Source organism: Salarias fasciatus, chromosome 8 (assembly GCF_902148845.1).
Source record: "Salarias fasciatus chromosome 8, fSalaFa1.1, whole genome shotgun sequence".
NCBI classification, from domain to species: Eukaryota; Metazoa; Chordata; class Actinopteri; order Blenniiformes; family Blenniidae; genus Salarias; species Salarias fasciatus.
Window position 1 is genome coordinate 17,657,475 of NC_043752.1, and position 14,443 is coordinate 17,671,917.

The window sequence follows — 14,443 nt, forward strand, 5'->3', positions numbered from 1 at the left end:
TAGCAAGACAGGGAAGAAACAAAGTTTTCAAATTTGAACGTGATAATGAGGCTACGACAACACACACTACTGTAAGAAACTCTTCACAAAGTGGGAAAAAAAAAGCATAATATGTCCCCTTTAAAAGTTTCACCTGTTAAAGTGCAAAGTGTTTCTGTGAGACGTGCCGCTTCAACAACTCCACCCCGGTAGTAGTGAAGAAATGTAGTTTTTACCTATTTTACTCAAAAGTAATGAGATTACTTTACATGGCTTTGTGATACTTTAGGTATTTTTCTTCTTCACAACCTGCTCAGTCATTCAGGTGAAACGTAAAACAAAAGGGAACAACTGTCAACGTCACACGGCTCAGTTTCCCCGTGAGCCTCGACTTCACACAGCTCATCCCGGATACACAAGACAGAACGCACACACACACCGAGTCACACCGGCGAGGAGCAGGAAGCAGCTGTGTTTACAACCAACAGCCCCGTCGACCTGTGGCGTTCAGACGGTTCAATGTTCTCCCTCCGGTAAACAGGGTTTTTTATGAAAATGCCCCGAGTGAGGTCAGTCAGGTAAGGTCAGCCTAACAGAGGTCTGATCGACTCCGGCAGGGAAAGAGACCCACTCCTGATCTGTGGCACCGATGGAATGGAAGCAGGAAAAGACGCACGCATTCAGAAGGAATACTGGCCTCAGTCGAACGCCGATGCCGTCTTTGATAAAATGTGTGTAACCGCACAGTTCAGTCAGGTTTAGGCGGGAAATCTGATGCAGATGTCAAGCCCTGCAGTGTGAATAAGATCAGAGTTACCAGCTCCGACAGCACTAGAACCTGGACGTAGTGTGAACACATTCAAAATGAAGACCTTGGAAACACATAAAAGGACGACCTGACTGAAGAAACCTTGGCTTTAGGTCTATGGCTCGCTCCGTAAACACAGAAATGTTTGGGTATTTTCTTGTGCTTTTGGCTCAATCACTTGATTAATTCTCAGCTCGACACAAATCAGAGAAATAAATTATTTGTTCCATTATTTACCCTTTTTATACACTAATTCATAAAGCTGTGAATCATCAGCCTTAAAGGATCAGAGAGGAGGATCTGAGAGACGGATTCAAACAGCGTCTCCGTCCATGTTGAACCTTCACTGATCCCCAGACGGTCGCTTTAGTTCTCTGTGCTGTAAAAACCTCAAACTGTCCTTTAAAGACCGACCCGGTCAGAGTTCCTGAGCAGACGCCTGCGGTCTCTAGGACGGGCGGCGTGCGCTCCCGTTGGCGAGCTCCGGCTTGGACAGGTCGCTCATGGGAGACTCGTCGGCGCTCACGATGCTGTACTGGCCCATCTCCGCCTCGCGCCGCGTCCCCGTGCTCCTCTCCCTCAGGACGGCGTGGACCAGTCCCACCGGCACCGGGACCACGGCGAACAGGATCAGGCACGCCATGACGGCCAGGGCCCAGGCGGGGTACTCCAGACTCTCCTCAGAGGCCTGAGGAGACAGGAGGGGGGTGAGCGAGTCTGGAAAACAGGCGTTTTCGTTACAAAGCGTTGCCCCGCCCTCTTCTACCTTCTCCTGGCTCCACGCCATGTAGGTGGGGCGTTTGATGAACATGCGGATGGTGGTGGCTCCCAGCAGCCCCAGCATGGCGAGCAGGCAGATATACTTCCACAGGTACTTGTAGAGGACGGAGGGCCGCCAGCCCAGCATGGCCTCGATGTCGTCAAGGAACCTGAAGGGAGAGGAGGAGCGGCGGGTCTTCAGAGCGAGGCTCCCGTCCGGCGCCGGCCGGGAGGAGGGCGGGAGAAAACGCACCTGTCGGCGCCATACAGCCACGACACGCTGAAGGTCTCGAACACCACCACGATGATGAGGGGCAGCGTGGCCGAGTAGTCGTCGAACATCGTCACAAAGTAGTTCCCGCAGCGCTGCGTGAAGAGCAGGCCGATGACGAAGCCCACGGTGCAGGCAAAGACTGCAAGACGGAACAAACGTCACCGGAGCGGTTCAGGCAACGCCACGCCGCCGCACGGATCTGAGCAATTCGAACGTACCGGTGAGCTTGGTCTTGTTGTTGGCCAGCGTCTTGAAGCGGTCGGCGAGCGGCGCCAGGATTCCCTCCATGGTGCCGAACATGGTGCTGAGGCCCAGGTTGAGCAGCATGAGGAAGAAGAGCGCCGACCAGAAGGGGCTGCCGGGCAGCAGCGACATGGCCTCGGTGAAGGCGATGAAGGCCAGGCCGGTTCCCTCCACGCCCTGAGCCGGAGCAGCCGCACATCAGCACCCAGGACACAGAACACTCAGGAACAGAAGAGGTAAGGACACCGTACCTTCTGCATCTCCTTCTCCAGGTCGCAGTCGGTCAGATTACCAGGAACCAGATATCCAGACTGCTTGAACCAGTCCCTGTAGTCCTGAAGGGCCACTGACCCGGGATCGGAGTAGTTGAACCCCGGCATCAGCTCTCTGCTCACAAACCCGCCGTCAAACTGCTCCGCCAGCTTCACCGTGTTCCTAGAAACAGAAACTCAGTCAGAATCCAGAGAGACTACAGCCGGAGAGTCGGCCGGAGCACGACGCACCGCGCCACGCAGGCCAGCACCATGTTCTTGGCCCGGAAGCCGAGCACGGAGAAGACCACCAGGGTGGCCAGCACCGACGTGACGAAGTTGATGGTGGAGACGGTGAAGGCGTCGCGGTGGCAGTTGTTGCTCTTGGGGTTGTAGGAGGAGTAGGCGATGATGGAGCCGAAGCCCAGGCCCAGCGCGAAGAAGACCTGCGTGGCCGCCTGGCGCCACACCTGCACGTCGGCCCAGATCTCCAGCTGTGGAGCAAACGGCCGCTGAGTGAGGGGAGGGAGGAAGGGGGGGGACGGCGGGGGGCGAGGGGCAGCTCCTGTGTGTCGGTCAGTACCTTGGGGTAGAACATGTGAGTGATGCCTTCCCACGCCCCGTCCAGCATGAGGCCGCGGACCAGGAAGCAAATCAGCACCACGTACGGGAAGACGGAGGAGAAGTACATCACCTGAGAGCAGAGGACACACACACACTATCATCACCGGGGAGCAGCAGGAGTGTGTTTTCAGGACACAGGTGGAGGGTTCTTTTAGTTTCTGTGTTCTTTTTCTTTAATCTTTAAGTTTGGAAACTGGAAAACGAGCCACAACAAACAGAAATTTGACGCAATTTTCACCGTTTTAAACCTTTAATACTTCTAAAAATGCAGAAACACTCCAAACTCTTAATATAAATACTTCAAATTATCAGTTTTGTGACATAAATAATTGGAGATTCACTTGTTTTTGGTACATTAAAAAAATATGAAACTCCTGAAAGTCAGGAGTTCATGACCCCCCTTTGAACATCCGGCGCCCCCTGGTTGATAATCACTCGGGACATGAAGCCATGTAAAGTGGAAAATATATTTCTGAAATTCAGCTTTTAAAGATCTTTAGACACACACATCCAAGAATAATGCCGCGTTCACACCGGCAGCGAGTAGCGCGGCGAGATTCGTGCGATTCGTCCCTGGTCGGCTCTGTGATTGGTTCGCTGCTCGCGAATTCGCTCAAAAGTTCAACGTTCCCAACTTTTCAGCGACGAGAGTAGAGCGGCGGAGCGGCCGCCGCTGAGTTCGCTGAATTCTTGCCGCATGACCGCTCGCCGCTTCCTGGCCATGCGAAAGCCATATATTTTCTATGTAAATCCGCCGCCCTCGCCGCGCTACTCGCTGCCGGTGTGAGCGCCCATAAGACTCATCGTCATTGATCTGTCCTATCCTTTTACCGTTGTGTTCACAAGAGGAGAAAACAACAAAAAAACAAATGTTAAAATAGCCAAACATGGCAAAAGCAGTTTCCTTTAAAGCTTCCTGCTGCTTTGATACAGTAGAATAAAAACCAGCAACTACAGGAACTATACAGTGAGCTGCAGTCAACTGTAAAGACGTAACGTGGTTTTTAACCACCTTAAGCTACAAATTCCACAGATTCCTCCCAGACCGAACACTGAAGCCTCCGCCAACACATGACAGGGATTTAGACCAGCTGTCATTATGTAATTAGCGTCAGATACTTTCTTTTTTAGTATTGTTATGAGTGAACACACATTTATCATTTAAAGGGAACAAATGTATTGTCTGTAAAGAAACAGCATTTTCAAAGCGGAGCGATGCTCCAGGCCAGGGCTGCTACCTTGACGGAGCTCTTGATCCCCTTGAACATCCCCAGACACACGATGGTCCAGGCCCCCAGCAGGCTGCACACCATGTACGGGTTGAAGGAGCCGGTCTGGTCGATGGAGTCCGTGATGTCCAGAGCCTTCCGGTACCAGAAGTAAGACGTGGGCGAGCTCTGCTCGCACTCTTTCACTGGAGCGGACAATAAAAGCGTCAGTTCCTCACCTGGCACGTGACACAGAGGTTCCTAAGCTGCACGCCTACCCGTCACATTCCCCTGCAGCGGACACTGCTCCCAAGGTAAAGGGTACTGGAACGAGTTCCCCAGATAAAAGAGGCTCCAGGCGAGGATCACGTTGTAGTAGAGAGCAACGAAGAAGCACACCTGAGGATGGGGTGAAAAGCATGTGAAAGTTAAAACAGGCGGTGTGACAGCATCGCTTCCATCTGATTCATAAAACCAACTACACACACACACACACACACACGTGCAGGAGTGCAATATCATCCGGTGGTAAAACACTCGGTATCAGAGTGAGGGTTGATCATTAAGCCGCTGATATCGTACCACGCAGCTGGAGTAGCCGATGCCCGCCAGCCTGGGGGAAATGGACTTCCACACGCCGATGCTGCCCTGGCGGATGGCCTGCCCGGCCGCCAGCTCCAGGAAGAAGAGGGGGATTCCCACCAGCAGCATCAGCAGCACGTAGAGCAGCAGAAAGGATCCTGGGAAGTGGCGCGCACACACAGTTAGTGAGAGACCTCCAGCACGGCGGTGTCGATGCGATCCGACACCCTGCAGCCAGACCAGCGTCTGGATCGCCCCCTCCGCCGCAGACTCACCTCCTCCGTTCTGGTGGCACAGATAGGGGAACCTCCAGACATTCCCGAGCCCAACGCTGAAGCCCACCTGGGCCAGGAAGTACTCGATTTTGCTGTTCCAGCCCGCACGGGCGGCGGGCTCGGAGGCGCCCTCCTCGCCGGCGGGGCCGTTGACCTCTGACCCCGGGGTTCCTGTCTGGAAGTCAACTGCTGGCAGGGGCTGTTTCTCCATCTGGGATCAAAAATGACAACAGCAGTGACGACTTCAGACCAAGAGGTTCCCATGAGGGCTGCAACACAGTAACACTTCCTCTTCACTGATACACTGGACAGCAGGTGTGTGTTCCTTTATCAGTGTGTCCTCCATACACACACTCCTTTATCTTGCATTATTTCTCCACCTGATCATGTCTAAAGTGATCTGTGTGTTCATCCCCATCAGCTGCAGCAGGTGAAGCATCAGGGTGTAGATTAGCAGGCTGCACCACCTGTCCCACCAGGAGGGGATTGACGGGCTGCACCTTCCCGTCCAGGTTTTAAATAATCCCCGATTACAGGTGGATCCAACACGCACGTCCACATATAGAGATATTTTTTTTTGCAAAATCGCTGAGAAGAAATTCGACAGTCGTTCCAAACAAAGCCATCTGAGATCTGATCACAGCGCGCTAAAACAAGACGCCGAGCTCGCGGCCAAACTGTGTCCTCTGGTGACTTCCGTCAAACTCTCTCTCATCCCGAATCCAACTCACCTGGAGATCCAAAGAGGTCGACGAGAGACGAGGCAGAGGACGGACGATATGATAGATTTTCCCGGGAAGAGAAAAAAAAAAACCCCGAACACGTGTAGATTTGTTTGATCACTTTGGCGTGAACCGCGCAAACTCGCTGTTTCTGCTGGTTTAGATTAAAAGTAAAATGCCGGGAGCATCGATACTGTCGTCAATGTAGTGAAATAAAAAAGAAACGAGGTAGAGATGTTGGAGAAGGCATGTGTTTCCGCGGCGTTTGGCGGTTTGATGCGCGTGCCTGAGAGCCGAGCCTCTTCCGCGTGATGCAACAATCGCTCCACGCATACCGCGCTGCTGCGTTCAGGAGCGGCACGGAAATCCGAGAACTCTGAACACACGCTTCACAGCGCACACAGCCATTGACTTCAATGAAAATATTAGGTTGTCATTATTTTTATTGCAGGACGCCATCCCAGCAACTCCCACAACACGCTTTTTAATGGAACACTGCTCCATCACAAAAGAGGAAGCAGAAAAAAAGCTTAAACACCATTAAGACATCATTAATTACAATATCTTGGAATCAATCACTTTTGCCAATAGAGATTTTTAGATTTGTTATGGAAGATAAAATGCTTGCTGAAGGTTCAGGGTAGAAAAAACATTTTTACAAACTAGCTAACATATCATTCAGTAAAATGTCTTATCCGAATGTGAGATTTTTTAATTGGCACTAAGTATAGAACAATAAACATTTGAGTTTGTATGTTTAGGTGACAGATGACAGTGAGACATTCTCAGAACACATAAATACTCCTTGGAGACCAGTGGAGAATTTGTTTCGCTCCCATTTATTTATGTATGTATGTATGTATGTATGTATGTATGTATGTATGTATGTATGTATGTATGTATGTATGTATGTATTTATTTATTTATTTATTTATTTATTTATGTGATTGAGACATTTGGTCTGAGAGCGGGTCAAAATTTGTGAAGAACTTTATGTAGCATTGTTATTATAATAAAAGTGCTCTATAAGTAAAGTTACAGGCTGCTTAATTTTACATTTAGTAAGCAGTGCCTCTTGGACGCTAAAGTTTATTGTATCATAAAAACCTAGGGCAGGTACGTTTTTATTTTAGAGAAAAGGCTTGACTGAACAGATGAGATCAATTATAAAGTATTGAACAGGTACATTATATGCATTTAATAATAATAAAAAAATACAAGTTTATTAGAAAGTCTTACTTGTAAAGGTACAGTCAGCTGAGTTCGTAGCCTATCCAGTGAATTGTAATAAGAAATGTGTTAACTGGGACAGAAAGCTCAGTATATATATCCAAAACAAAGGAAAGGTTCGAATCTCAGAATGACGCTGTATCCGGATTGAGTCCTCATGGTTCTCACATAGTTGAGGTTAAATCCTGCTGCTGACACGTGTGATGGAGAGAAGCCAGCTTTAACCTGATCCCTGGTTCCTCTGCTGGCTGAATGATGCTTCAAACTGATGTCTAACTTGTGGCATTTCTGAATCCTAACACTGAACTTTAATCACTTTTCTCACCTCAGTTTGTGGAGTAGAAATAAATCACAGCTGATTTAATCTTATTTTTTTAACATGGCGATTCCTATCTTCGTACCACACACACATTTTGATCAGAAACTCACAAATTAAACAGTTCTTTTCTTTTTTCTGGTCCAACAAACACAAACGCGCGCACAGACGCGCACAGGCGCGCTCGCTGCCACGTCGCCTCCTCTGAAGGTAAATACAAACTGCACACTGCCGCTCCCTCGCCACATTTCACACTTCAGTCCGGGCATTACACAGATCTGGCACGTGGTTATCAGTCAGTGGTAAATACCTTGAGTTGTCAGCGACTCGGATTTCTGGAGAAAAAAGTTTTCCAAATGTCCTTAAAGCCAAAGTCAAGTGGAAACTGAGCTGAGTGACCGCTCGCCGGGACTCCGCCCTGATGTCTCTCCCATTGGCAGAGAGGAGGGAGGAGGAGGGAGCGGGGGCATGGATCCGGGTTCCAGGGGGCTGTTGTGAAAGGTGACACCACCCCCTCCTCTGTACCCCACCAAACAGCTGGATGGAGATGAATAATCTACACCTCAATAAATCCTAATTCCACATTAAGAGAGTTCTGACTGGAGCTGCAGGATCAGGCTCCAGATGTGGCAGAGTTCATCTCACTGAGAGCTTTCCAATCACATTTGACAGGATTTCAATTAGATTTACTGTTTTTGAAACAATTATTTGCTCGTAACTTCATCTTATTCTACTTTTTGTCTCTTTAATGGTTTAAATCAAGGATTTTTTTTTATGTCCTCTTATCAATTTGCACAGTTTTGTTACTCTTTTAGCTCAATGGCAATAAAGATTCTGTCTGTCTATCCCCTGAAGTTTCTCTCCTCTCCCTCCACTTTCTCTTTCTTTCTCTGCAGAACGTCTTCGCCTCTGAGTCTGGTTCTGCAGGTTTCTTTCTGTTTTAAAATCCTTTTTTTCTTCCCTCCGTCTCTGCACAGACCGATGTTGTCAGTGCATCGAACATAAAGGAAAAGAGAAACGCCTCGCCGTTTACAAAGTCTCGTCTAAATCCATCCTCAAACAGTCCTGAATTCCCCTCGCTGCAGGTGTGATGAGGAAACGAAGCTCGGTCAACAAACTTCAGGCTCCCCTGCCCGAGAGAGAACAAATATTTTATCTTGGAGATGGTGTGGGCGGTTCTGCGCTCGGCGACACACCTTTGGTTTCAATACCACAGAGAGGAGAGTGACACACTGATACTCGGGAGGGATTTCAACACTCTCACTCAGATGATCAGCTCAGGACTGAAGCGCTGGAGGCCGGGGAGTCTGGGTGAGTTACCCCAGCATCCGTCTTCATCTCACTGGAAATACTAACGTCTGAAAAGGGTCAAAGTGTTTTATGTAAGCTCGTGTTCTGCTTGGTCACGTGTTTTTTAGCACTCATGTTTCAATACACCATGCAGACAATCTGTAGTGACTGATTTGGTCAGTTTTAGTTTCAGATTTAATCTAATCTGGTCTCTTTATTTGCAGTATTGGAAACAGAAACGACTGTTTTGTTCCCATACAGTTTAATCCTTCTCCTCTGACACCTTTTAAACCACTGTAATTCCTTAAATTGAAGCTTATTTTCTCCTAAGTATCAATAGATTCAATTAAATTAGAATTTTCTAAGCATATATTTAGTCCTAGTTCATACCACTTACTTAAATATGTGTGTGTGACTGATGCCAGGTGACTGTCGTCTGCGATGTTCCACTAATTTTCCGTCAGGAGAATGAGAGCCGGCCTGTTCTGTAGCCAGACTGGTTGTGTCGCTCACGCCCTGCTATGAAGTAATCCAGAAACACCGGCTGACGTAGCGTGACACGGAGGAATGGAAGTTTCTCCCGGAGTTTCATGTTAGGTTATCTAAGTCACTTTCAGATGAGCCTCAGAATGCTCACAGCTGCTAATAGACTCACTCCTGCTCCAGCGTTCATGTGTTTTCTCCCACCAGAGAGGTGAAAACTGAAAACCCATGATGGCGAACGTCACACGCCATCTTGTCACGGTGAGTGTTTACCCAGCATGCCTCTGCTCATCCTTGAAGGTTTTCCCTCACTGTGGGTGTGTTTCTTCGCAGCACCTCCTGACGTTCTCGCTGCAGGACGGGGACGTCCAGAGCGTGGAGGAGGCTCAGGCCCGGCTCTCCCTGCTGGCTGAACACCAGAAGCTGTGGAGTCAGCGGATGTTCCTGGACGTCGGGTCGGAGGCCCTCCACCTCCGGGACCTGCAGACTCAGGTGGACCACCAGCAGGAGCCGGAAGGTTGAAGGATACAGAAGTGAAAATCCATTTCCAATAACCTTCAGCTCTGCTTTCTGACGCAGGACGAGCTAGAGAGGTACTCCTTCAAGAACATCTACAACTGCAGTGCCATCAACAGCGAGAAGCACTTCAGCTCCCTCCTGCAGCTGGTGTGCCAGGCTGCAGACCAGAAGAAGCCCGACATCCATTTCTTCAACTGTGAGACCGTGAAGGTGAGGTATGGCGCTCCGCCTCGGAGAGTGGGCTCGAGCCGTCGGCCGGGTTCAGGTTTTACGAGTGATGCCACTTCCAGATTCCTGTCCCCCGCAGGCAGAGCGGATCTGTGACGACATCGCCTCGGCGTCCACCCGGAGCCAGACGCCGCCCGGCGGCCCCAGGTAGAGTCAGAGCCGCGGTCACGGTGGAAAAGCCTCGCCCGACCGGCTCTCACGCCGCGGAGAGGGACGCTGCTCCTAAGCTTTCATGTCTCTGTTTGTGTTCATGGAGGACTGGGGGGAGGGGGTGGGGGGGGGGGGGGTGACAGACTGACGCAGGATAACAAACAAGCAGAACAACAAAGGAGAGATAAACTGTAGATATCCAGGAAGCTTTCCTATTCAGCGCTTTGATTCGGCCTTTTATAAGACCGGTACGTCTCATTTTCCACTGAGTCAAGACAACCCTGTGACACCATCCACCTGTCCACCTGGGAGAGCCAGGGCCGTGTAAACAGCTGAGAGAGAGAGAGAGAGAGAGAGAGAGAGAGGGAGAGAGAGACTCGTTTTACTGGTTTCGACATAACTTAAGAAGGTGTGACAGAGATAACCAGGCCATTGTGACTGCAGAGCGTAGAGAGCGGAGCCGGGATGACACATTGTGCCGATTAGTTACTGTTAGAAACTGATCCCTGAAGGACGAGAGAGGAAGACACGTGTGGTAAGACCGAGTCACGACCAGCTTTCTCTCTGTGTGTGTGCGTGTGGCGTGTGTGTGTGTGTGTGTGTTCGGATGTTGAAGTGGCCTTCTGGTGTTTTCTCGGTGTGGCTTCCCGACCCGTTGGTGTCACTCTCGGTGCGCCACTGGCTGGACAGAGAGTGAAGGTTTCCGCCGGGTGTCGGTGGAGCTCTGGTCAGTAGGGTCTGGAAGCGAGCCGTTGTTGAGGCAGCTGTGTTCAGGACAGGTTGCAGCCATGAGTAAGCACAATCCGCTGTTTACTCTGCCTCCATGGTGGAATAAGGGCTGTGGGATTGAATGTCAGAGGCTTGCTGTTGTTGCCTGCACTGTCAGGACTTGATTCAGAGATCAGAGATCAGAGATCTGAGAGCCGTCTGTCAGATCAGACGTTGGAGGGCGTTTCCTGTCACAGTGCTGACTGGTCGCTGGCGTCGGCCGTTATCGCCCTCCGACCCGCGGGAGACTGAAACCACTCTGTCCCTCCAGTCTTCCACGGAGTGACCGAGAGATGCTGGACCCGTACGACATCCCGAGCCACCCAGTCCCCCACGCTCCCAACCCCCCGCCGGCCAACCCCCCGCCGTACCCCGGGCTCAGAGGTAAGAAGAAAGGCCTCCTTTCTGCCTGTGAGTGCCGTGCATGTTGAGACGCTGAGAAGAAGGAAAGGGGAGAAGTCGGACTCTGTGATAAGTATTTAGGCTGAAAAAGCTCCGAGGAGCACAGAGATGGCTTTGTGTGTCCGAGCCGGGGTGGGCCGGGGGGGGGTTCGGGGGTAAAAGGCAGCAGGAATGCTAAACGTACAGCTGATTCTCCTTCTCCACAGCGAACGGCGTGAACGGCGGGGCCGACATGTCGCTGGTGCGGGCCGAGAGAGAAGTGGTGCGTCTTCCCCCGTCGCTCTGGCATGCTCTCAGCCACCCGGGGGCCGCGTCTCTCATCATAACCAGAACTGGTTCTGCCTCCCTCAGGGGATCCTCAATCACTGCTTCGACGACATCGAGAGCTTCATGGGGCGGCTGCAGCAGATCGCCGAGGCCACCAGCGTGCTGAACCAGCGGAAGAAGAAGAAGAAGAAGAGCAAAAAGCAAACTGCAGAAGGTAAAAGGAGAGAGGGGTTTCAGGACGCAGCGCTCTGATTGGTTCTAATAACTCTCGTATTCCGTGTCAGACGACTTGCTCACAGCTAAATCCCGGCCGCCACCGGAGGAGGACTTCATTGACATCTTCCAGAAATTTAAATACTGCTTCGGCCTGTTGGTGCGTATTCAGTCGGATCACGTTCTGATTGTGCGTCGGCTTCACACGTATTTAAATCCCCCTCTTCATCGTCCAGGCCCGGCTGAAATCCGCCATCGCCAACCCCTCGTCGGCAGACCTGGTCCACCATGTGTTCAGACCTCTGGATATGGTGAGTCGGTGTTTTATAAATGCACTCCGGCAGCTGCTGTTACTAACAGGAGGCCTTATCTGGAACAGACATCGGCATTAACAGTAAATCCAGGGCATGACGAGCGTCTCAAAATATATCAGTTCATGGAGGCAGAGACTGCTGGTGTCATCGAGCTATTTTCATAGATTTTCCTCAACATAACGATGATATAGCCCAAGATTTAAGTGGAAAGTCAGGTGAAAATGTGGTGAAATTCTTAAGCAAACCCACCAGAAACTACAAGTCGCTGTCGGTGTTTGCACAGGGCCGCTCCCGATTGAAACTTCAAACGCCGGATCAATGTTTGAGCTGTGGTGGGACATTTGTAGGCTGACGCACATTTAGGTCAGATCGGAGCCGCCTTCAAACGCAGCGCTGTCGGGCCTGAGCTGTAAATGGATATTTTAAGACTAAAGATCCAATAAAGCAAACTAAACATTGTTTGTGCCGATTAATAATTAAAGCCAAATACAATCTGAAGCTGTGGAATTTCAGCTGTCAGTCAGCTGAAAGTGGATTTGATTATACATTTTTTCCCCAGTATAAATCAATCAAAGATGGTGGTAAAGAGTGTGTTTGATTTGTGTAAACTGGCACACCTGAGTGGAAACAGCCTCATGTCTCTGGGAATGTCTTTTTGACTTTACGTCTTTTAAATCAGGACTTTGAACTTTGGTGTTTGCCGAGGCTTTTGAATAAACAATCAAGTGTGCTTATTTTGAAAACTGAAATGGAGCGATGGAGTGAAGTTCTTCCTCTGCTCTGGTAAAAAACTTGTCATTTCTGTGGAAAAGCACAAAATACATGATTCAAAACGCATTTTTAAAATTCTTAATGATTTGTTCTCCTGTTCTAACTGCTTTGTCTTTTAAACACTCTTTTCTTTTCTGATGTTTTGTTTAGAAGTTTTTAATGAGTTTCTTTGTCTCTGTGGCGCACGACCGGTGCTTTACAAATAAACTTAGCGTTAGAGAGGAGGTAACACTGACTTCTCTGTGCAGATGGTGAAAACCACGGGGGGCCCGGGTCTCGGGGCCTCGGTTTCCAGCCCCGCCATGACCACCTCCGCCATCTCCCTGCTGCAAGACAACCTGAGCGAGCAGGAGAGGGAGCTGTGGACGTCTCTGGGCCCCAACTGGACGCATCCTCTGTACGTACCCCCTCCCCAAAAACCTTGACAGTGAGACCCAAGCAGACGCTGATGTTGGTGCCTTGCGCCCGTGCAGCTCGCAGCTCAAAGGGCCCGTGGCGCCGTACACTCCCGTGTTCCTGAGCGGCTGGAAGCCGGAAGCCCTGAGGCCAGACGGGCAGGTTTGGGAGGATCCGGTGGAGTCACAGCACAAGTATGAAGCCTTCGTGGCCAAACAAGAGGTACATGAAATACCCGTGAGAGACGGTCCAGTGGGACTGTGTAAAAACACAACACTCCAGTTTATTGTAATAACACACAGTCTGGCATAGATACAAAGAGAAGGGATCCACGAGGATTTTATTTGTTTTAAAGCTCTGGGACCGTGACTTTCAAGAAGAAATCATAAATGAGGGGGAAACTTTTAATAACCTCAAACAATCATCATAGAAGTTATTAAGAAAAAAAGATTGAAATGCTCAAAAAGAAGTAGATAGGTGTTAAATTCATACTCCTCTACCTCTTTTTCCACTTTTGCTCAGATTCTTGTACAGTAGTCATGAAGGAGTCATCCACAGCGTACACCCTGCACCCCTCCCACTCCCTGAAAACCTGTTTTTAACAAGATTCTCTTTAACATAATTGGACAAAGTAACGACTGAGCTTCCTTCACACTGCGTTTAAACTTCACTGACCTCGTTTTCCCTCAGCCGCCCATCCAGCTGCTTCCTTCATGAGAGTCTCTGACATTAGACACTGTGTGTGTTGTTGCTTCCACTGGAAGCCAAGCGGACGGTTCACCTGTCCAGAACACCGTCACATTCATTTTCTCGTCTTTCCAAACGCAGCAGCAGCTGCAGCTGCAGCCGCCTCACCTGCACGGCCTCCCGGACATCCGCGTCAGCGACGAAACGTAGGTCGTCCTCGACGAGACGGTCGATCGTCCGACCCTTTCCGACCCGGGCTGCTGTTTTTTAAACGATGCTTTCCTTCGCTGCAGCGACGGGCCGTTCCAGGCGTCTGACAGGATGTACAGCTGCAGCTACGACTTCATCGCCAGGAACGCCAGCGAGCTGTCAGTGCAGCAGGGGGAGACGCTGGAGGTAGGAGCGCTTTGCGACCAGATCGCACTGTGAAGACACGGGCGTGCTCACTGACCGCCGCTCCTCCGTCCCACAGGTGGTCGAGTCATCCAAGCGCTGGTGGAAGTGCCGGAATCGGTTCAACCAGGTGGGATTCGTGCCCTTCAACATCCTGGAGCCCGTGGACCACATAGAGAGCCCCACGGCCAACAAAGCCCCCAGTGTAAGACACACACACACACACACAGAGATACACTCTGACGACCTGCATGCTGAGGTCTGAACTCATCTGCGCTTCGCTTTCCTGCA

The 14,443-nt window shown here is 50.3% G+C and overlaps 3 protein-coding genes across 4 annotated transcripts in view; 2 read left to right on the forward strand and 1 right to left on the reverse strand.

The window, feature by feature from the left end:
- On the reverse strand, positions 1-5,821 carry LOC115393342 (sodium-dependent neutral amino acid transporter B(0)AT2-like). The gene is made up of 12 exons (XM_030098311.1): positions 5,735-5,821; positions 5,004-5,214; positions 4,729-4,886; positions 4,425-4,545; positions 4,177-4,352; positions 2,898-3,008; positions 2,567-2,808; positions 2,315-2,498; positions 2,039-2,240; positions 1,800-1,959; positions 1,554-1,716; positions 1-1,475 (listed from the first exon to the last, which is right to left on the reverse strand). The coding sequence occupies exons 2-12, from the start codon at positions 5,212-5,214 to the stop codon at positions 1,236-1,238; spliced, it is 1,968 nt and encodes a 655-aa protein (XP_029954171.1). The 5' UTR covers positions 5,735-5,821; the 3' UTR covers positions 1-1,235.
- cox6b1 (cytochrome c oxidase subunit 6B1) overlaps positions 4,399-14,443 on the forward strand; it is a 26,123-nt gene continuing 16,078 nt past the window's right edge. The window contains exon 1 of the mRNA XM_030098364.1: positions 4,399-4,403. The gene's annotated coding sequence lies outside the window, so the exon portion shown is untranslated. The remainder of the gene's footprint in view (positions 4,404-14,443) is intronic.
- eps8l1b (EPS8 signaling adaptor L1b) overlaps positions 8,478-14,443 on the forward strand; it is a 7,031-nt gene continuing 1,065 nt past the window's right edge. Inside the window, exons 1-15 of one of the 2 annotated variants that reach the window (XM_030098305.1) lie at positions 8,478-8,582; positions 9,252-9,305; positions 9,378-9,536; positions 9,624-9,773; positions 9,871-9,938; positions 10,981-11,093; positions 11,318-11,373; positions 11,463-11,592; positions 11,663-11,751; positions 11,828-11,902; positions 12,925-13,073; positions 13,150-13,294; positions 13,901-13,965; positions 14,053-14,155; positions 14,232-14,357. In XM_030098305.1, the coding sequence (XP_029954165.1) occupies positions 9,273-9,305; positions 9,378-9,536; positions 9,624-9,773; positions 9,871-9,938; positions 10,981-11,093; positions 11,318-11,373; positions 11,463-11,592; positions 11,663-11,751; positions 11,828-11,902; positions 12,925-13,073; positions 13,150-13,294; positions 13,901-13,965; positions 14,053-14,155; positions 14,232-14,357 (1,461 nt within the window). In that variant the 5' untranslated portion in view covers positions 8,478-8,582; positions 9,252-9,272. The remainder of the gene's footprint in view (positions 8,583-9,251; positions 9,306-9,377; positions 9,537-9,623; positions 9,774-9,870; positions 9,939-10,980; positions 11,094-11,317; positions 11,374-11,462; positions 11,593-11,662; positions 11,752-11,827; positions 11,903-12,924; positions 13,074-13,149; positions 13,295-13,900; positions 13,966-14,052; positions 14,156-14,231; positions 14,358-14,443) is intronic. The other variant, XM_030098307.1, reaches the window with a different exon arrangement.

Bases quoted from the DNA above. Each gene is read 5' to 3' on its own strand.
- LOC115393342 (XM_030098311.1), bottom strand. From the start codon at position 5,214: ATGGAGAAACAGCCCCTGCCAGCAGTTGACTTCCAGACAGGAACCCCG. The intron at 2,809-2,897 runs GTACTGACCGAC...TTTGCTCCACAG, and splicing joins CTCACATGTTCTACCCCAAG to CTGGAGATCTGGGCCGACGT. The intron at 1,717-1,799 runs GTGCGTTTTCTC...CTCTCCCTTCAG, and splicing joins TGGCTGTATGGCGCCGACAG to GTTCCTTGACGACATCGAGG.